The sequence below is a fragment of the Camellia sinensis genome, chromosome 6, assembly GCF_055761805.1.
Source record: "Camellia sinensis isolate YWXY chromosome 6, ASM5576180v1, whole genome shotgun sequence".
Classification (NCBI taxonomy): Eukaryota; Viridiplantae; Streptophyta; class Magnoliopsida; order Ericales; family Theaceae; genus Camellia; species Camellia sinensis.
Genome location: NC_138966.1, coordinates 83,785,016 through 83,808,126, shown reverse-complemented (window position 1 = coordinate 83,808,126; position 23,111 = coordinate 83,785,016). Strand labels below are relative to the sequence as shown.

Here is a 23,111-nt window from a genome sequence, read left to right as displayed (position 1 = left end):
AAGAAGATATAAAGGAATTACACAGGTATACTCTCAATTACCTGGCGAATCCACGCCCGAATTGAACGAACCCCTATGTGCCTCTTCCAACCCCGTCTTCACCTCGGAATTGTCTTGACGATGAGCCACTGCAGAATCCACCAAAGCTTCAGGCTCGAATTCTTCAGAATCCACCGAAGAACAACTCTCTCTTTTGTATAGAACAAACAAATAATCCTTTGATGTATACTCTTTAAACCATGAGTTGAATACTCAATGAAAACATCAAAGAAAACTAGAAAAATATCCGCAGATATAAACCCTGGAACTCAAGAAGAAGATCTGGGGAAGTAATCCTAAATTTGGAGCAACTTGCGAATTTATAGAATCTAAAATCGCGAGGTCCGCTCGAGCGTGGGAATGGACGCTCGAGTGGGGACTTTATATGATGTGTTCTGCACTAGGGTGTACACTCGAGCGGGGAAATGGACGCTTGAGCGTGAAAACACGGATCACAGTATATTTGCAAACTTACCAAACTTCTGAAACTCAACATTCTTCGCTCGAGCGGGGGAATAGACGCTCGAGCGGGGAGGCAACTTTGAATGCATTAATGGACGCTCAAGCGGGGAGGCAACTTTGAATGCATTTTTGCATTTTGCTTCGGGGGCGCTGCGCCTCGACCCCGCGAGCTGACCGGGAAGCTCGACCCCCGTCATAATTAGCGAAGTGGCAATCTTGAAAGTGTTAACATCACAGACTTCTCTGCAAGGCACAATTCGGGTTGGATTCGCATCTAAACACTCATAGCCTCATTGAAATAAAAAGTGCGAAAACAAATATAACTTAAAGGAGTTTTGTCAAACGGGGTTGCCAAGAATAAAAACCTAACAATCTCCCCATTTGGCAATGCTGTGACAAAACACACCTAACAAATAAAATCCTAATCACCCCAACCCATTACAGCCAACAAAAACCAACTTCTTTCTCAAGGTCACGATCTGCAAAACAGTTATTAGTGCCACAATCTCCAAAACAACTATTAGTCCCACAAGAGTATATGAAAAAAACAATAAACATATGACAAGATTATCTTGAAGCATGAGATAGAAAACATGAATAAATGCGACTTGGAGATTTTAAAAACATGTAGCATGAATAGATGAAACCTAAGACACATGCACCCGACCGACCCATGGCATGAAAACTTGAAATCCTAAGACATGAATACATGAAATCCTAAGACATGAATACATGAAATCCTAAGACACATGCACCAGACAACATCACTCCCCATTTTTGTCATGAATTGACAAAGGAAGCTCAATCAACTAAAGCAAGATCAGAAACCACACAAGCAATGATAAGATTATGTAAATATCAGGAGTATGCAAGAATGAAATAATAAAGACGCAGTGCAAAGCATCATGTCAACCAACTAAAGCCAATCTCCCTTTCACTCAAAGCAACCACAAACACTGTATAGAAAACAATGAACCAGAAGAAATCGACAAAAATAATATGGTGGAGCAAGCAAGAAATCTCATATTTGTACCTTAGAACACACAAGACTATCCAAGAAGCACAATTACTTGAAAACACAATGTGCACAGCCACTACAAGATTCCTCATAAAAGAAAGTGATGCATTATGTGAAAAGCATAGATCCCATGAGAAAAGTGTGTGTGTGATTCTTGGAGTTCGACAAACTCAAAATTCAAATCCTAGTAGTGATCTGATAGCTGGACCTCTGACAAGAGAATCTAAGCACAACTACGGAAAGTCAAACCACTAGGAATCAAGGGGTATTTGGTGAGTAAAGGCGGAGTCTCCCCCTCAATCAATGAATCCTTTATTTTTTCCTCTTTTTTTTTTTTTTTTTTTTTTTTTTTTTACATCTTTTTCTTTTCTTTCTTTTGCACACTTATTAGCGGCTGACACGCTCAAGAGTATGGAAACCGAACCAGAGAAGCATGGATATAATAAGGATGGCCTGGTTGGTGACGCTGAGGTAGCCTTTTCCTCATGCCTAGACTACAAAGAACAAAGAGGAAAGCCGTGGAGATGCAAAAAGATGGAAGATGGTTAAGAGACTCAACATCACCCATGATATGCTAATATAGGTCAACTCCTTTAGAAACGCAAAAGATCAATGACAGAAGTCCATAGAGAAAAAATAATCACTAAGGTGGAAGACTCCAAAATTTGTTAATCCAAGAGTGTGTACAGAATGAGACATACTAATCAAAGAACACACACTCCATAATGAGTAATGACCACAGAAAGTACACACATATTAACATGTAATGGATATTTTCATCAATTCCAATATGCACCAAGGACTATACAAAAATTTCAAGCTTGCAAAACCATGCTAAGAAAATATTTTTGGTTTTTTTTTTTTTTTTTTTTTCTAAACAAAGCAAGTCAGAAAACGAACATGCACACATTAAATGACTCAAAAAACACACACACACACACACACACACACACACACACACACACACAAAAGCCCAAAAACTAAAAAAAAAATACAAATTAACACAAGTCAAGTTTTCGCACCCAAACCGTTTTAGTATGAAGAAAGTTGTGAGAATTGCGGTTCTTGGATGGTGTCTTGACGTTGTGGTTCCCTTTGCTTTCAATGGAAACCCGTCTCGACTTGGTTTCCAACTTCCTATTTCTAGGTCTAGGAAAACACAGCCTTTGTTCATGTTTGTTCTTAAGCAAATCAAAATAACGAGGTCTAATATGACCTTTAACCTCTTTACTACCAATGAATTGTCTCCTACCCCACGAGATGTTGGAATTTCTTCCATCTCTATGGGACACTCTCCCATGCAACTCATAACAATAAGGGCGAATATGACCATGCATACCACAATGATGACAAATAAACACGGGGTGTACAGGGTGTACCTTCTTTTCTTTGACCTTACCAACTCTAGGAAGTTTGAGAAGTCCATCCTTATGTTGAATTTTCTGTTCTCCCTTTTCTTGAGTTCTTGTATCATGAGATGTAGATGCACTATGTTTTTGCTCTTTGTTATCACCAAAGCCAATGCCACTCTTGTCAAAACAAATTTGTTGAGACCCAATGATATTGTCCAAAGTCTTTGATCCTCTGTTCCAAAGACCAATGGTAGCCATAGCACACTTGAGCTCTTCCTCTTTTTTGATCATTAGTTCTTCCAAAGCAACTTGAGACATTTCGAGAGTTTCAATCTTTTCTTCATATGTTGCATAGATTTGCTGTAGCTCATTCCTCTCTGTCTCACAAGTCAAGAGTTTTGCACAAAGAGTTTGTCGATCATTAGAAATCTTAAGGGCATCATTCCTAGCCTCGGAAATCTCCTCCTTTAGTTTGACATTCTCACTTTCACATGCTTTGAGCTTCATAGTGAGTTTTTCATTCAATTTGGATAACTTAAGAGATTCCTTATACAACTTTTTATAAGCTTGCTCAAGTTCTTCATCATCACTTTCCGAGGATTCATCATCAGTGGCATTCTCAATCGGGCTCTTCGGATACTCTGTTCGTCCTTCAGTTTCGGAAGCCACCATGAAAGCAAGGAATTGTTTATGTCCCTCTTCGCCTTGATCTTCGTTGTCACTTTCATCTTCATCAGATTCTGATTCATCATCCCCAGTGATAGCGAGGGCTTGCTTCTTTCTCAAACGAGTGGGGCATCTTGAGGCAAAGTGGCCAAATCCTTGGCATTCATAGCATTGAACTCTTTCAGAGTTCGCTTGTATCTTTCCTTTCTCCTTCTTGGCTATAGAATTAATTTTGAGTTTATCTTTGCCTTTAGATTTATGAGTATGAGTAGATTTCAAAAGATTAGGATTCTTTTTCAAAAAAGATTTTTAAATTGTTTAACAAAAGCAGTTGTAATCTTGGAATCTATCTCACAATCTTTATCAGAATCCTTTCCAACTCTATGAGCATTACTAAAAGCAATAGCATCCTTTTGTTTCTTTTTGAAATTCCTATGTGCTTCATAAGTTTGGAGATTTCCAACCAAGTGATCCAGCTTGAGGTTGTCAACATCTTGAGCCTCCTCAATAGCCGTAACTTTTGGTTGGAACTGATCGGGCAAGGATCTCAAAATTTTTCCCACAACTTTGGATTCTGGTATTTTTTCAACTAAATTGAAGCTGGAATTTATAATGTCACTCAACTCCGCATAAAATTCATCGAAGGTCTCACTATCTTTCATTGAAAGGTTTTCGAAACTAGACGTAAGCCTTTGAAGTTTTGAGCGTTTAACAAAAGGAGTGCCCTCATGAATAGTTTGTAAGATATCCCAAGCTCCTTTTGCGACTTCACAATTGCAAATACGACTAAACTCTTCAGGTGTGACAGCGCAAAAGAGAGAATTGATAGCTTTACTATTCCAGATACTATATTGGTAATCAATTGTGTCCCACTAATTAATTGGTTTGGGAAAAGTTACTCTATCAACGGTATATGTTGGTTCGGTCCACCCATTCATGACAGATTTCCAAACTTTTTCATCAATAGATTTCAAAAACATTCTCATCCGAGCTTTCCAAAAAGAATAATTGGATCCGTCAAGTAGGGGTGGTCGAACCATAGAATTTCCCTCACGTATTGAATCCATTATCACAAATCAAGCAAGATCTCGTTCTAAAAGAATTTTTTTAAAAAAAATAGAACGACCTGCTTTGATACTAATTGAAAAAATCTAGAAATCCTCTAGATGTTGATTTGTGATTATGTATCAATTTTAAGCAATAAAATAATCCCAATCAAACAATCAAGACAAATCGACACAACAATTTTAACGTGGAAAAACCACAATTGGAGCACCTCCAATTGTGATAAAAAAAATCACGGGCAACAGCCACAAAACAATCCACTAAGAAGATATAAAGGAATTACACAGGTATACTCTCAATTACCTAGCGAATCCACGCCCGAATTGAACCAACCCTTATGTGCCTCTTCCAACCCCGTCTTCACCTCAGAATTGTCTTGACGATGAGCTACTCCAGAATCCACCAAAGCTTCAGGCTCAAATTCTTCAGAATCCATCGAAGAACAACTCACTCTTTTGTATAGAACAAACAAATAATCCTTTGATATATACTCTTTAAACCATGAGTTGAATACTCAATCAAAACATCAAAGAAAACTAGCAAAATATCCCCAGATATAAACCCTAAAACCCAAGAAGAAGATTTGGAGAAGTAATTCTAGATTTGGAGCAACTTGCGAATTTATAGAATCTGAAATTGCGAGGTCCGCTCGAGCGTGGGAATGGACGCTCGAGCGAGGACTCCGTATGACGTGTTCAGCACTAGGGTGTACGCTCGAGCGGGGAAATGGATGCTCGAGCGTGAAAACACGGATCATAGTATATTTGCAGACTCACCAAACTTCTGAAACTCAGCATTCTTCGCTCAAGCTAGGGAATGGACGCTCGAGTGGGGAGGTAACTTTGAATGCATTAATGGACGCTCGAGCGAGGAGGCAACTTTGAATGCATTTTCGCATTTTGCTTCGGGGGTGCTGCCCCTCAACCCCGCGAGCTGACCGGGCAGCTCGACCCCCGCCATAATCAGTGAAGTGGCAATCTTGAAAGTATTAACATCACAAACTTCTCTGCAGGGCACAATTCGGGTTTGATTCGCATCTAAACACTTATAGCCTCACTGAAATAAAAAGCGCGAAAACAAATACAACTTAAAGGAGTTTTGTCAAACGGGGTTGCCAAGAATAAAAACCTAAGAAACAATAATAATAATATAAAATATAAATATTTGTACAAATATATGTGGCCATAATTTTATGTTTAAAAATAATTTATGGTCTAAATAGACAGACCAAAATCGATAGGCCACAATCAATGAAATTATACTTGGTCATAATCGACAAGCCACCATAAATTAAACGGGACTTGGCCATAATAAAAAATCCACAATCGACATATATTTACTTTTTGGTGTCAACAATGCCCCCCTCATTTAACGTAAAAATGAATTTTGCCTTAAATGATATAAAGAAAAAAATTTAGGACAATTCATATTTACTAAAATTCATAAATTATTTTGGCCACAATCGATAGGCCACAATCACTAGAAACTAATGCAAACAATGCCCTCCAACTCTTAAAAATGAGATAACTCGAATTTTCAAAGAGTTCTATGACCGTTATATCAAAATAGACATTATTTGGGAAATTAAATAACTTCCAATCTATATACTATTCACAGTATCAATGGACATTTGAAGCATTTTCATCTTCAAAACAAACCTATGCACATCCATACATGGCCTTGCAAACAAATCGACAGAGGTGGGCTGTCTAACCTTTTCTCAATCCAATATTCGACAGTGGATTCTCATACCCTTTTCTCAGGGTCTTCAAAAATTGATTTGGCCTTGACTTTTTTACTAAATAGACATATATAAAAATATATGTTGTGTACGTATAAACCACTTTTCAACAGCTATATTCTTTGGTTTTATATTATCCAAACAATGTTGGATCTTTAGCCAATTCATCAAAGTTAAGTTTTGGTATGATCCACAAACCCAAAATGGGTGTTGAATGTCATAACCCATGGTTTTGCATGGCTCAAAAATTCTAAAAAATTCAATATTTTGAACATTGTCAAAAATATTAAATTTATCGTGAACATATGGTTGTTCACCATTATCACCCATTTTTGGCTTTAAACCATGGTCTCCAATTACTTGGTAGAGTTGGTCTTTTTTTTCAATTACTAATGGGTTGACTTGTCCCCCAAGTGCCATTCTTGGCATTAATTTATTCCTGTTCCCTTTTGCCCAAAAAATGAGATTCTGAAATATTTCATCGCCTTCTTTATTGAACAATGGATTCTCATAAAAATGAGATTCTGACAATGGATTCTCATACATTAGCTCTTCACGAAAAATAGTTTGTAATTTTTTAGCCAAATTGAATTCTAATATGGCTATCATTTCTACAAAAAATTCTTGTGTTTCATGTGGAAGCATGCTTTCCAATAATTGCTCTGTTTGAAGAAGAAGAGCATTTTATTTATTTTTATAAATGAGCCACTAGTTTGGCCCGAGTCTGAATCTCCATGCATATCCATTTGCTCCTTCTTTGCCATCACTCCAAATTAGACAGGTCCCATTGGGCATGCCAAAATATGTTAACAAAAATCTGGTTTTGGTCAAATCGACAGAGGGGATTCAACAGAAAACCCATAATTTCACAAACAAAAAAGATCAAGCAATTGTGGTTTGAATGTTCTATGCCTTGACAAGTTCAAGGACTTCTTTGGAGGTTGTAATGTAAAGAAACAAACACAAAAATTGGTAATAAAATTGAAACTTGTCACTCAATTGTATTAATCAAACAACAAGCACAATCTTTGTTACACAATCGACAGGAATAAGAAAGGTTAGAAAAACCAAAACTAATAGCTAAAAACTATTCCTAAATTAAGGTAATCTACACCTAGATTAAGATAGACTACAACTAGATAAAGAACTCATAAATTTGATGTCTTGTTGATTTGTTGATCCTTCTCCAATCTGTTTTCAGCCTATTTGTAGGATAACAATTGACGGTTTCTATTCGATGTATAACTTCCACTTCGTGAAACAAAATCAAGCCACATTCCTTACAAAGTGCTACCACCTGCCACACGTGGCCAACTTTCACCATTTTCTAAGCCCATTACCTTGAAACCATAACAAAACAAAAACAACAATAATAATAATATAAAATATAAATATTTGTACAAATATGTGGCCATAATTTTATGTTTAAAAATAATTTATGGTCTAAATTGACAGACCAAAATCGATAGGCCCCAATCAATGAAATTAGACTTGGTCATATTCGACAAGCCACCATAAATTAAATAGGTCTTGGCGACAGTAGCGCTAGAGGCCTCGAATTCAGCTCGAATGTCGGGTTTTTTTTTTTTTTTTTTTCCTGTTGTGTGTGTTAGTTTTTTTTTATTTTTATTTTGTTTGTTTGTTTGTTTGTTTTTTTTAAGGGTGAGTTATATAAAATATTAGACATTTCGTACCAACTCATCATATAAAATTATATGAAATTGTTAGGGATATTAATATTGAAGCATCTTCTAGTGCATCTGATGCAATCACAGCTGCAGCTCAAGTCAGTTCAGCTTCAACTTATACACCTGCATTATCAGAGCATGTTCAGCTTCAGCTCAAGGCTCAATGATAGTTACTGTAACACCCATCTTTCTCCTTAACTGTTGTTTTTACGATTACCTTTATGTTAAATCTAAATCATGCGTTTATTCGGGTTTTATATGTCTATTATAAGCATTGTGTCTGCTAACAGATATGTTCTTTGTGAAAAGACCTGTTTGATTCGTTAACTTGTAATGCTCTGTTATTAATTAAATAAGGATGTAAGTGCTAGAGCCTAATTCATTCTAACTAGCCGAAGAGGGAGTTAATTTGTTTAAGTTGTGATAAGAGATAATTTAATGGGAGTGGGTATAAGTGGAAATTATTTGAAACCAAGTAATCTAGCATTATATATGTATATATAAATGTTTGGTTGGCCTCAAGGGAAGAAAGAAAATATCATTTGTGAGAGAGAGAGAGAGAGAGAGAGAGAGAGAGTTCTAGAGAAGTGAACAAGAAGAGAAGGGAAGAAGAAAAAGTGAAAGTGTGTGATCACTCCATCAACTTGACTCTTTAAGGTAAGAATTCCCTCCCTTATTTCTTTTGTTTAGGTAGATTTCACTCTAAACTCTTGTAATTGAAATGGAGAGTAAGGGTTTGGGTAGTATAGGAGGAACTACAAACCTATTTTAGCTTAAATTAATTGGCTTTGCATATTTCTAACTAAATTCTCTTAGTTTGGTGGAAGAAATGGAAGTTCAATATGTATTGATGTTATTTTCTTTTGGCCTTGAAATTGTTTAAGAGCTTGTAGAATTTGAGTTTGGATCTTTGGTTTCATTCTTAAACTGAGTATAGAAATTGATTGTACACCATGTTTATCAATTTGTGATCTTTGATTTAATGGATTTTGGGTTTGATTTTAAGGAAGTTTGAACCCCAAAACAGAGCAGACATTCGGTTCTGGAACACCCTGTCACACCCCAAATCCGGGCATGACCGGCCGTGGCCCACAGGGACTTAGCCCAAGGCACACGTAAGCCTAAACACGAATCCAATCACATTGAACAACTGAACAATAGTCCAATAATAAATAACCAAAACTCAATCCAGACATGTCACAATTATAAACGGCAAAATCAACCGTAATAAAAAACCATCCAAACTTATGGGATATAAACAACCCACATATCAAAAATAATCCAAAATGAACTTCGATAAGAATAAATATAAATATGCACAAACTTGACATAACACTCTAAACTAAAGGAATGCCCTAGAGGTCCATGCAATTGAGTCCCCACTATGCCATGAGTCCACTCTAAGTCCTTCTAACACCTGGAAATGGTAAACAACTAAGTCAGCTGATAGCTCAATGAGTAGCAACATGGATAGTAAATACAGTTTTGAAAACAGGGTTCAATTCCAAAATAAGATATATATCATAGAAACTAGATTGGCATACAGTTTGGTAAATACAATCTGTTTCAAAAAGAAGGTTCCACAGTTCAACACTTAAAATACTCATGTCTCGCAAGAACATGATAAACGACATTTTCCACTTAAAACAGATTATAACATGAACACCAATAATTTTCTGGGTACCAATAAAAACAAATAATCTGCCACACAGTTCTCAAGGCTATAAGCCCCGTTGGATCCAATACCGAACTAAGAGTCATCCTCAGGGTGGTACCTGGGCCTTTTCTCAAAGACGATCCGATTGAAGGTCACCTAGTTGTTTTTAAAGGTCTTTTCCTTACAATCGTTGAGCACTAGAGTCATCACGGCCCAACCCGGATCTGTTCCCTAGTGGCCAGAGTCACCACACACAGTGGAATAATTTCCCTGGACTAAATACACACATGGTCCCAATAATCAATACACATCAGTTTCGCAAAATATGGTAGTTCATCATTATAAACATGAGACCAAAACAAATAGTTTACAGTATGCCAAGTTCACACATGTTTTAGAAATAATTTGATTCCATTAATAATATAATAATTTATCAAAACAGTTTAGTCTTAAAACAACAATTTAATTTTCCAATAGTTCAGGGTAGGGGAACATTTATAAAAATACGTAGCATGAAACTACTCACCTGGAAACAAAATAATATAATCCTCGAATAGAGTATGAAAGTCCAACTAGTGCCCTGAACCAATATGAAAACTACACGTCACTACTAATTTAAAAATACTAAAGAATACGAACTAAGTAACCCCAAACTAAAGCACACTAACACGGCTCAACCCAACTCACCGTTACTCTTAAATATTACCTAAGTTCATGTTCTTCAAGGTTTAAAATCACCCAAGACATGGGTTCCGGTCAAAACTTAATTCATTGTGACTTTAAGATAAACACAGAATTTCAAACAAGCCTTCCCAACCTATTCGCTAACTTTGAAAATTACAAAACCCACTCCACGCTATTCGAAAAATTCCAATAACCTCCAGATATGATCTAATATATCCTAAGTTTCAAACCCAATTGGTTTCACTTGATTTTCTTATCAAAATAATTATCTACAATTTATTATATCCAAACAGGTTGTTTTCTGCAGCACTTTAAAGATATTGAAGGTTCTCTTAATATACACGAGCAATCAATGCAAGGCCAAAAACGTGTGAAACTAGACTCGTAACCGGTTCTAATGACACTAATTTGATAATTTTTGGATTTATACCCAAAGAGAACAACACTCCCGAATTTACTGTTTCGGACTGGTTTCCTGGACAGATTTGGATACCTCAATTTATATGAATTTTGACTCCCAAAAATTATGAAAAAATTCAGATATGCAATTCAATATGTAATTGATCTACTGTAAAAATTTCAGATTAAAATTCATCCGTTTGATATGGTTTCTTGATATTTAAAGTTTGTGATTGTGTGCAGAATTTTTGAACTAAGAATTACACCCATTCTTTACACATAAATTTAGCTCCTCAGATTTCTTAACAGTATAAATATATACAAAATATATAAACCTACAACCTCCATGAATGAATTAAATAACAATATTATTAGGATAAAGAACAAAGAAAGAAGAGAAGAAAACCTAGGAGGCCACACAGCACAACACACCCAAAGCTCTCCTTCTTGGCTACAACAATAATCTTGATGATTGAAAAACCCCACTCTTTCCTTCATAAACCCACACGGCTGCTAGGGCTGCTAGTGTTGTGGAAAACAATTATAACAAGAGTTAGGGTTTGTGTTTATTTTATTTTATACTAGTGGTGGGCACACTTAGGTCAAATAAATAGATAAATATACAAAATACATATATAAGATACATGCAACTCAAATGGTAAGAGCCTAACTTATTAATTATTTACTTAATTTTTATATTCGGGTTCTCACACACCCAGAGCCGCACATGCGGCTAGGGAGCCCGCACGTGCGGGAGAGCATCAGTGCACGTGCGGAAGAGCATCGGCGAACGTGCGGCGGGTAGGCCTGCACGTGTAGATTTCAGGGGAAATTTGGGTTGCATTCTATCTAAAAAGCACGTAGGAGTGCACGTGCGGAGAGAGACCCGCATGTGCGGCCAGGAGGCTCTGCACGTGCGGCTGTTTGGTTGCCCGGATTCATTTTTCTGGGTTGTTTACTCCACTCTCGAGCCTCCGTTAGCATGTTTTACACCCATAGTTACGATCGATGCGCATTGCATGAACTTTTAGCAGTAGTTAATGTTTCGGCAAAATAATTCCTAAACAAAGAAACCAATAAGTTAAATATATGTCACTTAAACTTTCTACAATTATATTTGTCTGTGTAGGTCAAACACCAAGTGCCAGTCACCCGCATCTCAGTATACACTGTGAGTAACACTATTGTAAATACATATGATTTGCATTATCTTTTCTCTGTTTCAGTTTATGGGTTATTCCGATATAGTTCTCATGTAGATGATTGACAATTGATCTTAGTTCCCATTGTCATTATGACAACTCTGGCACCTCTTCTTATGAGTATAATTCTGTTAGTTCCTTTCCGTGGGACTCCTGTTTAATATGGCAAAAGTTATCATATCTGATTTCCGGTCTTAATGACCGCTTGTTCGGTCTTATAGGCCATCTGTATTTACTGTTTTGAACAAACTGCAGGAAATGTGTTGACACTAAAAATTGTATATTCTCTGTCGATTGTATGTAACAAATGTAGAGAATTGGTCCAGCGGATGCTAGGTTTAAAGACCACGAGTTTCCACAAGTTTACAAGTGAACAACGAGTGAATATGAAGCCTAGAATACAGAGCAAGTGACAAAAAGGAAATATTCAAAGAGACAGACGTGGCAGTTCTGGTTTTCCTGTTGATTCGTCTAGTAATGAAGTGGAATGTGGCCAAACATGGCCCAGGCGTCAAGCCATAAAGTTAGCATGCAAGGCATACAAGATACGTGTCATGTTTTTTAGAAGGAGAAAAGCTGTAGCAGAGAAGCAGTTACTGGCAGTTGCAGAGATCATGGGCATTGAGGTGGAGGTAGCTGGCTACATGATGGGACACATGGCAGTAGAGCACCAACGAAGTTTGAAGACCAACAATATAAAAGCTGGGAATTCGAAGTTAGAAGGACCTTCAAACAAATTTACAACCCTTATAACATTAGGAGTAACTTAACTTAGTTAGTTCTTACTTAGGAGTAGTCCATCTGTAGTTCAGTTTTTGTAACTAAGAATTCTTTGTCGATTGTCATGTACATTGAACTGGAATTTTAATCTTACTAATTAAATTCCAAGTTTGTTTGTTCAATAATTGATTTTCAGTTTATTCTTTCTTGTTTCTTCGCATTACAGCCTCCAAAGAAGTCCTTGAATCTGTCAAGGCATAGAACGTTCGGACCATAATTTCTTGATTTGTTGTTGTTTGTAAAAGTTTGGCTTCTTTGTCGAATCACCCCTGTCGATTTGGCCCAGACCAGATTTTTTGCTAACAAAATGTTATGCTTCTTCAACGTCATATGAATCTACTTAATTTTGTGTTTTATTTAATGATACATTATCATTCAAAATCTTTTTAATCCAGCTATTATTCACTGGGCCCTAGCTCACATTTTGGCATACCGTGTAGGTGATCCAGCACAAGAAAGGGCGTAATGGCGTCAGTCTTGCTGGGGTTTTGTCAAGCTAACCACTGTGCCTCATTGTGAGGTTCCTATCTATCTAAGTTTGGTGTGGCCAGGGTTCACCTCTTTTGTAATTCACTTATGTGCTTCTTGGTCAGTCGTCCCTGGCATTGTACTTGTTAACAGTGGGAGTGACTTTTTCCTTTTGTTGTACTTGTCCTTATGCGTGTACATAAAATACATATATGGCAATGTCTTTGTCTCATGTAAATTCACAGCTCATTGGACGTTTTGTTTCTCGCATATTAGCTTTCGCTAGCCCCGTTTACGTGCTTGGTTCAGTCAGGCCTTTGGTAATCACGGATTACTGGCCGGTTACGACCCTAACCTATAGGGGCGGGTTTGGGTCGTGATAGTTACATCTGTCAACTGTTTCCGTATCTCACGGTGATTAGTTAGAAGTAGTTAGTATTTATTAATCAGTTAGATATTTCTTGTATGTCATCTATAAATACACTTTGTATCTTTAGATATTTTGTAATGAGAATTTGCATTCAGTTTTTCTTCATGGCATCAAAGCTACTTTGAAGCTCTCACGAGCATAACTTTGGGCCATCAATGGCTTCTTCTGATTCATCTCTATTTTCTTCTTTATCTTCTAATCTTAATCTGTTGATCTCTAATCTCAATTCATTCATTACAGTTAAACTTGATTCTGCAAATTTTCTGATATGGTGCAGTCAGTTTCAAAATGTTTTGCGTACAATCGCTAGAAACTAATGCAAACAATGCCCTCCAACTCTTAAAAATGAGATAACTCGAATTTTCGAAGAGTTCTATAACCATTATATCAAACTAGACATTATTTGGGAAATTAAATAATTTCCAATCTATATACTATTGACAGTATCAATGCACATTTGAAGCATTTTCATCTTCAAAACAAACCTATGCACATCCATATATGGCCTTGCAAACAAATTGACAAAGCTGGGCTGTCTAACCTTTTCCCAGTCCAATATTCGACAGTGGATTCTCATACCCTTTTCTCAGGGTCTTCAAAAATTGATTTGGCCTTGACTTTTTTACTAAACAGACATATATAAAAATATATGTTGTGTATGTATAAACCACTTTTCAACAGCTATATTCTTTGGTTTTATATTATCCAAACAATGTTGGATCTTTAGCCAATTCATCAAAATTAAGTTTTGGTATGATCCACAAACCCAAAATGGGTGTTGAATGCCATAACCCATGGTTTTGCATGGCTCAAAAATTCTAAAAAATTCAATATTTTGAACAATGTCAAAAATATTAAATTTATCATGAACATATGGTTGTTCATCACTATCAACCATTTTTGGCTTTAAACCATGGTCTCCAATTACTTGGTAGAGTTGGTCTTTTTTTTCAATTACTAATGGGTTGACTTGTCCCCCAAGTGCCATTCTTGGCATTAATTTATTCTTGTTCCCCTTTGCCCAAAAAATGAGATTCTGAAATATTTCATCGCCTTCTATATTGAACAGTGGAATCTCATAAAAATGAGATATGAGATTCTGACAATGGATTCTCATACATTGGCTCTTCACGAAAAATAGTTTGTAATTTTTTAGCCAAATTGAATTCTAATATGGCTTTCATTTCTACAAAAAATTCTTGTGTTTCATGTGGAAGCATGCTTTCCAATAATTGCTCTGTTTAAAGAAGAAGAGCATTTTTTTATTTTTATGAATGAGCCACTAGTTTGGCCCAAGTCTGAATCTCCATGCATATCCATTTGCTCCTTCTTTGCCATCACTCCAAATTAGACAGGTCCCATTGGGCGTGCCAAAATATGTTAACAAAAATCTGGTTTTGGTCAAATCGACAGAGGGGATTCAACAGAAAACCCAGAATTTCACAAACAAAAAAGATCAAGCAATTATGGTTTGAATGTTCTATGCCTTGACAGGTTCAAGGATTTCTTTGGAGGTTGTAATGTGAAGAAACAAGCACAAAAATTGGTAATAAAATTGAAACTTGTTACTAAATTGCATTAATCAAACAACAAGCACAATCTTTGTTACACAATCGACAGGAATAAGAAAGGTTAGAAAAACCAAAACTAATAGGTAAAAACTATTCCTAAATTAAGGTAATCTACTCCTAGATTAAGATAGACTACAACTAGATAAAGAACTCATAAATTTGATATCTTGTTGATTTGTTGATCCTTCTCCAATATGTTTTCAGCCTATTTTTTGGACAACAATTGACGGTTTCTATTCGAAGTATAACTTCCACTTCGTGAAACAAAATCAAGCCACATTCCTTACAAAGTGCTACCACTTGCCACACATTGCCAACTTTCACCAATTTTTAAGCCCATTACCTAGAAACCATAACAAAACAAAAACAACAATAATAATAATATAAAATTTAAATATTTGTACAAATATATGTGGCCATAATTTTATGTTTAAAAATAATTTATGGTCTAAATTGATAGACCAAAATCGATAGGCCACAATCAATGAAATTAGACTTGGTCATAATCGACAAGCCACCATGAATTAAACGGGACATGGCCACGGTAGTGCTCGAGGCCTCGAATTTGGCTCGAATGCCATTTTTTTTTCCTGCTGTGTTAATTAGTTTTTTTTTTTTTATTTTGTTTTGTTTTTTTTATTTTTTTTATTTTAAGGGTGAGTTATATAAAATATTAGACATTTTTGCACCAACTCATTGTGTAAAATTATATGAAATTAACAAAATTTAACTAATAGGTTAACTGATCAGTTAATTTTATCACTTAACCAGCCCAACTTAATTGATTGGTCAGTTAGACTGTTGGTTAAAATTCATAAATTCCATATAATTTTGTACAATGAGTTGGTACGAGATGTCTAGTTTTTTGGCACACCTCTACATATAACCACCTTTAAAAAAAAAAAAAAAAAACAACACAGCCTAACAAATAAAATTAAATTAAATTAAAAAAAAATTGATAAGTCAATTTTATCACCCAATCAGTCCAATCCAACTCACTTGCAGAATGTCTAATTTTTTAGCACACCCCTATACATAACCACCCTTGCAAAAAGAAAAGAAAAGAAAAGAAAAGAGAGGGAAAAAAAAAAGAAGTCGAATTCGAGGCAAATTCAAGGCCTCAAGCATTATGCACTTGGCCATAATAAAAAAGCCACAACCAGCAGATATTTATTTTTTGGTGTCAACAATGCCCCCCTCATTTAAGGTAAAAATGAATTTTGCCTTAAATGATATAAAGAACAAAAATTTAGGACAATCCATATTTACTAAAATTCATAAATTATTTGGACCACAATCGCTAGAAACTAATGCAAACAATGCCCTCCAACTCTTAAAAATGAGATAACTCGAATTTTTGAAGAGTTCTATAATCATTATATCAAAATAGACATTATTTGGGAAATTTAATAATTTCCAATCTATATACTATTGACAGTGTCCATGCACATTTGAAGCATTTTCATCTTCAAAACAAACCTATGCACATCCATAGATGACCTTGCAAACAAATCGACAGAGGTGGGTAGTCTAACCTTTTCTCAATCCAATATTCGACAGTTGATTCTCATATCCTTTTCTCAGGTTCTTCAAAAATTGATTTGGCCTTGACTTTTTTACTAAATAGACATATAAAAAATATATGTTGTGTATGTATAAACCACTTTTCAACAACTATATTCTTTGGTTTTATATTATCCAAACAATGTTGGATCTTTAGCCAATTCATCAAAGTTAAGTTTTGGTGTGATCCACAAACCCAAAATGGGTGTTGAATGTCATAACCCATGGTTTTGCATGGCTTAAAAATTCTAAAAAATTCAATATTTTGAACAATGTCAAAAATATTAAATTTATCATGAACATATGGTTGTTCATCACTATCAGCCATTTTTTATATGATGAGAGGTAAAGCTCTATAATAATAAAATAAAATAAAAAAATAAGAAAAAAACCTCTCTTTTTCGATATCCATGGGGTTTCCTCTCAAAATCCTTTTTGTCTGGTAATATTACATTTAGTTGTACAAAATGGATCATCCACGAGAAGTATAGTTTCTAAATGCTCCTGCAGGTGACTAAAAAAATAAAAATAAATAAAATAACTTTTTTTCAGCCACGAATTTCCTGAATAGTTGAAAGCAACATCTCGTCCCCTACAGTTGATCGTAATTATTTCATGAAAGCATCTTTAGCCACTTTTCCATCCTGGCACAACAAATAAGCAATTGCAATAAACAGTCCGAGGAACCATGCTTTTCGTAAAATATTTGAAAAATTAAGTAAAAAATAGATACTTAATACTATTCTTCTGTTTGTTGAAAAAGCAGCGTAATTTACCTTATATGTAACCCACAAAGTTTACAATTCTTGAACTCTTGAGGAAGGAGTAGAGTTGCGTAACTTGGACAATAGATTTGTTAACAAAGCATTTGATGAACCCGGGAGAGGCATCACAAACGATGATCCTCTAAATAGACCTTAAAAACAGAAAGCAAAAACTGGTCACCAAAGATGAAACATAAACGTGCACGAAAAAAAAAAATGCAATCAAGGAAAACCATTTTTTCTTTTACCTTCCGCATGATCAGAAGATTTATAGCTCACAACACACTCAGGAAGTATGTGGGTGTTCATATTGGCACACCACACCACATACCAATTGGGATTCATAAGATTATCCACACCAGTATCGAAATCTTGGCAGGAAGGATACATCTGTGTGGACCCTGCTTCAATTTGTTCACATTTACCCAATATAACTTTACACAGGATAACATGATTTTCTCCATTATCATCGGCCTCGGATAACATAGCACTAAAACACAATTCAACCATCAATAATCATTACCAATAACTAGAAAACTATTTACAATACAATGAATAAAATACATGTTAAAGCATGTGTATGAGTGGTACCTTGTGTGGGATAAGCGTAAGGGAGACAAATAGATGCCAATTCCATGAGCTTCAGAACCAGAAAACTTGTTAGGCAATGCGAACCTGTGACTCAAAATACTAGCCACTCCTTTGTTCGATGCCCCATACCTAGCAAATTGCATATTGCATGCATGCATTCAAGTCTGACGATTTGGCTTTTGTAAGCTTTTAGGTTGTCAACCCTCATAAATAATTAACTTGATAAAACAAGCACGTGCAAAAAAATTCTCTCTTATTCTAACTCATTACCTAGTTGGTATAATGGCATAAAACGATGAGCATCATTGACACTTGTCAACCATTCTAAATTTATTGAATTGGTGAGTGGACATATACGTGTGAAGATGAAAGCTGGTATCTTGATAATATGCCAATTCAGTCTCCGTGTATGTGTGTGTTAGCATGTGAAACCACCCATGTCTATGCTTGCATGGGCAAGCACGTCTACGTGCATTTGTGCTAGAGTTTGTGTAAGTGAATAAGAGGAAGTGCGGTTCTATTACAAGCTTGCATTTAAGTGTGACGATTTGGCTTTTGTAAGCTTTTAGGTTGTTGACTCTCATAAATAAATAACTTTATTAAAAAAACACGTGCAAAAAAAAAAAAAAAAATTTCTTTTTCTGACTCGTTACCTAATTGGTATAATGGCATAAAACGATGAATGGATATGTGCATATGAAGATGAAAGTTGATATCTTGATAATATGTCAATTCGGTCTCTATGTATGTGTGTGTTAGCATGTGAAATCACCCATGTTTGTGCTTGCATGGGGAAGTGATAAGAATACAGTTCTGCTGCAAGACCAAGAAGAAGATGAGTCAGCTATTGCACCATCACGCTGAATCAATTGTGTATATCAAGCTTTAGCAGAGTCCATACAACTGTACATACATCAAGCCTTAGCAGAGTACATCGACTCTCAGCATCTCCAGCAGCACCAGATTAATTCTTATCCATCATAACTAACTTCGAACTACTTACTGTTACGGAAGTTAGTTATGTAACTTTTCTTAGTTAGGATTACTAATGCCTTCCTCCATGGAGTTTTAGATGAAGAAGTGTACATGACCCAACCTCAGGGATATGTTGATCCTAAGAATCCTCAGTTGGTTTGCCGATTACACAAAGCCTTGTATGGACTTAAGCAAGCCCTAAGGGCTTGGTATTCTACATTCTCTAAATTTCTTCTCTCCAATGGCTTTGTCATTAGTTCTTCTGATTCTTCTCTTTTCATTCAACATACCTCTACTACTATTACAGTGCTTCTTGTCTATGTTGACGACATTTTATTAACAGGCAACAATCCCTCTCATATTGCTGCTCTTCTTACTTCCATGCACACTTCTTTTTCCATGAAGGAGTTAGGTGATATTAACTATTTTTTAGGCATTTCAGTTGTCCATTCTCCTGCAGGCTACTTCTTATCTCAGTCTAAGTATGCTCTTGCCATTCTTGATAAAGCTGGCTTAACCAACTGTAAACCTTGTGCTGCTCCTATGTCTGTTAAGCCCTCTTCTACTGCTTCTCCTTCAGTCCCCTTTTCTCAGCCGTCTCTCTATCGGAGTCTTGTGGGCGCTTTGCAGTATCTTACCATCACCCGCCCTGACATTGCTTTTGCTGTTAATCATGCTTGCCAGGCCATGCAGTCTCCTTCTGAGGTTGACTTTGCTGCTATTAAACATCTTCTTCGGTATTTGAAGGGGTCTCTGTCTCAAGGCTTGTAGTTTGCTTGGTCCTCTTGATCTTTTTGCCTTTTCTTATTCAGATTGGGCTGGCTGTGTAGTTGATCGTCGGTCTACTACGGGGTATTGTGTCTTTTTGGGACCCAATCTGATCTCGTGGTCCTCAAAAAAACAACCCACCGTCTCGCGTTCATCCACTGAAGCTGAGTATCGTGCTTTAGCCTAGGCGGCTGCTGAGCTTTGTTGGCTTCAAATGCTTTTATCTGAGCTCAAGGTTCCTTCTCGCTATCCTATTATTTGGTGTGACAATTTGTCTGCTATCTCTCTCAGTTCTAATCCGGTGTTTCATGCTCGTTCTAAGCATATTGCTGTGGACTATCATTATATTCGTGAACGTGTTGCTGCTAACCAGGTTGTTGTTTGTCATATTTCTTCTTCTGATCAGCTGGTTGGTCTTTTTACTAAGCCTCTCCCTGTGTCTCGCTTTCAATTTCTTCTGTCCAAGCTCTTGCCGTCGTCCCCTCTTCTGAGCTTGCAGGGGCATGATAAGAATACAGTTCTGCTGCAAGACCAAGAAGAAGATGAGTCAGCTATTGCACCATCACGCTGAATCAATTGTGTATATCAAGCTTTAGCAGAGTCCATACAACTGTACATACATCAAGCCTTAGCAGAGTACATCGACTCTCAGCATCTCCAGCAGCACCAAATTAATTCTCATCCATCATAACTAACTTCTAACTACTTACTGTTACGGAAGTTAGTTATGTAACTTTTCTTAGTTAGGATCATAGTTATGTTAACTGTAGTTGAGTTAACAGTTGTAACCATCTTCTTTATAAATTGTAATAGTTTCATATGAAAAAAAAGGGCGAAAGTGATTCAAATTCGAAATATTCTTTAGGAAGCATGTCTATGTGCATTTGTGCTACAGTTTGTGGAAATGAATAAGAGAAAGTTCCAGTTCTATTGCAAGCATGCATTTAAGTGTGACGATTTGGCTATTGTAAGCTTTTAGGTCGTCGACTCTCATAAATAATTAACTTTATAAAAGAAGCATGTGCAAAAAAATCTCTTTTATTCTAACTCGCTACCTAGTTGGCATATTGGCATAAAACGATGAACACCATTCTTACTTTTTCTTATTTTCAACTAACAATGAAGTGAACACCAAAGCAAACATGCAAAATAAAAATGAGAACTACAAATGATTTTAAAATAGAAGTGTGGAGTATTTGTGCTAACTCAATTTTGTCAGATATTATATGAGAACCAAAAATTATTTAAAATAAGCATTGTTCTTAATGTTTTTTTTTTTTTTGATCAACAACAACAAAGAATTTTATTGAAAAGATCAAAAAAAGAGGCGAGAATGAGGCATCCTCTACAAGAAAGAAAATGCATCTCCAAAAAACAAAATCCCAAAAACAGAACTCCTACATAGCACACATTGATACCCAATTTCTAACTAATAAAAATAATGGGACTCCTTTAAAATGAGGATTCACTGGAAAAATGATGCTAAATGACAAACTTTATCCCAAAGAAAGTCCACTTCCTGAGATTTGTCTTCGAAAATACGTACATTCTTTGCCAACCACAAAACCTAAAAGATTGCAAAGACGGCACACAACCATAGCACCTTGCCCTTTTTGATCCTCCCAAACCTTTAAAGTTAGTATCATTTGTGCACTACCTTTCGGAGACACCCACTCAACATTCTTCAAAAGAAATAACATTCGCCACAAGCTCAAAGCAACTGGACAATGTAAAAATAGATGATCTAAGAGCATCTCTAATGGTTGTTGCTATATTGCCATTGCTATTGCCTATAATTTGGCAATGAATAGTGCTATTTTGCCAAATTATAGCAATGGTGCTACAATGGTTATTTGCTATTTTGGCAAATTCCAACCAACTTTGCCTCCAAATTTGTAGGTGTTGTTTGGATATAGGTTTTTTTGTGATTTTATTTTATTTTATTTTTTTTTGTCTTTTGTGACTTTTTTTTAACTGTTTGTAAAAAAAAAAAAATTATATATTTATATTATTCTCGACTAGACAAATATAAAAAATGAAAAAAATTGAAAAATTGGAAAAATAAATAAATAAATAAATTTTATCTTTTTATTGCCTTCATTTGAAAAAATATATTTATTTTCTCATTATACTTTATTGAAAAAATTAAATTATACTAAACTATTTTGCTACATTATACATTGCAAAAATAATATTACATTCTTTTGTTGAAAATACTCAAAAATAAAAACAAATATGAAATTTCATTACAAAATAAAAATATGAGGACCACTTGGCGAAAATTTCATTACATTATCCCGTAATTATTCATCATGAGGCAGTAGGAAATAGTAATTTGGGCTGCTAACATTTGAGGACCACTTGGCGAAAATCTCATTTTTTCACATTGTGTAATACGTTTTCATCTGACGGTCCAAATGAGAAATGTACGTAGTCATTATCATATGTTCTTCCTTTTTCATCTCATGTTCTTCTGATTTCAAAGTCATGTTTTTTCATCTAAAGTTCTTTCATCTCCTGCAGTGCTTGAATCCTTTTTTCTTCTCTTTCATCTTTTTTCTTTTCTTTCTCAGCAAGGTATTGGTTAAATGTGTCCAATTGTGTGCTCATTTTTTGAACTTCAGCTTGAACGACTTGATTTTCTGAAATAATTCTTTTGCAGCTTTCCTACCCATAGGCCTTTTACCTTTTGCAGAGACACTGCCCTCACCAACAGTTGGATTGTTACCAACACTTGGACTGGTGTCATCTTCAAGAGAAATGCAGTTATGTATAGGGGAATTTGGGGTTGAATTAGGGGAAAACGGTGTATGTATTCTCGACTTCACTGTGTTCGTAGGAGTTACATCTCGCCACCTGATATTGTTTCGCAAAATTGGCTAGCAATGTTCAAAAACAAAATGTTTGTTTTCATCTTGATGGTATAACAATTTTGCTTGAAGCATCTATATCAATAAAATATTAAATTAATTAATTAGTTAATTTTTATGTAAGACAAAATAAAAAAACTAACATAATAAATAAAAATGAAATCTTACTATATCAACTTGTGACGCCCCACTTGGATGTAGATTTTTGACTTGTGCTAGACACCCACGAAATTTGTTGCAACATTTCATGATTACACCCCATTGAGATGAGATAGACACTTGTGTTCTTGAGTGATCATTCTACAACGAGCAATAATTTTAAAAATTTCTTCCCCAAAAATGAGTATGCGATTGCGAA

General features: G+C 35.7%; 1 protein-coding gene and 1 long non-coding RNA gene across 2 annotated transcripts; both read right to left on the bottom strand.

The window, feature by feature from the left end:
• Positions 1-9,533: 9,533 nt before the first annotated feature.
• Positions 9,534-10,646, bottom strand: LOC145792318 (uncharacterized). Its single transcript, XR_014331704.1, has 2 exons — positions 10,215-10,646; positions 9,534-9,963 (listed from the first exon to the last, which is right to left on the bottom strand). It is a non-coding gene; the product is annotated as an uncharacterized LOC145792318 (long non-coding RNA).
• Positions 10,647-17,582: 6,936 nt separating this feature from the next.
• On the bottom strand, positions 17,583-18,283 carry LOC145793389 (putative inactive poly [ADP-ribose] polymerase SRO3). Its single transcript, XM_082876209.1, has 3 exons — positions 18,141-18,283; positions 17,798-18,039; positions 17,583-17,701 (listed from the first exon to the last, which is right to left on the bottom strand). The coding sequence occupies exons 1-3, from the start codon at positions 18,281-18,283 to the stop codon at positions 17,583-17,585; spliced, it is 504 nt and encodes a 167-aa protein (XP_082732335.1).
• Positions 18,284-23,111: the final 4,828 nt, after the last annotated feature.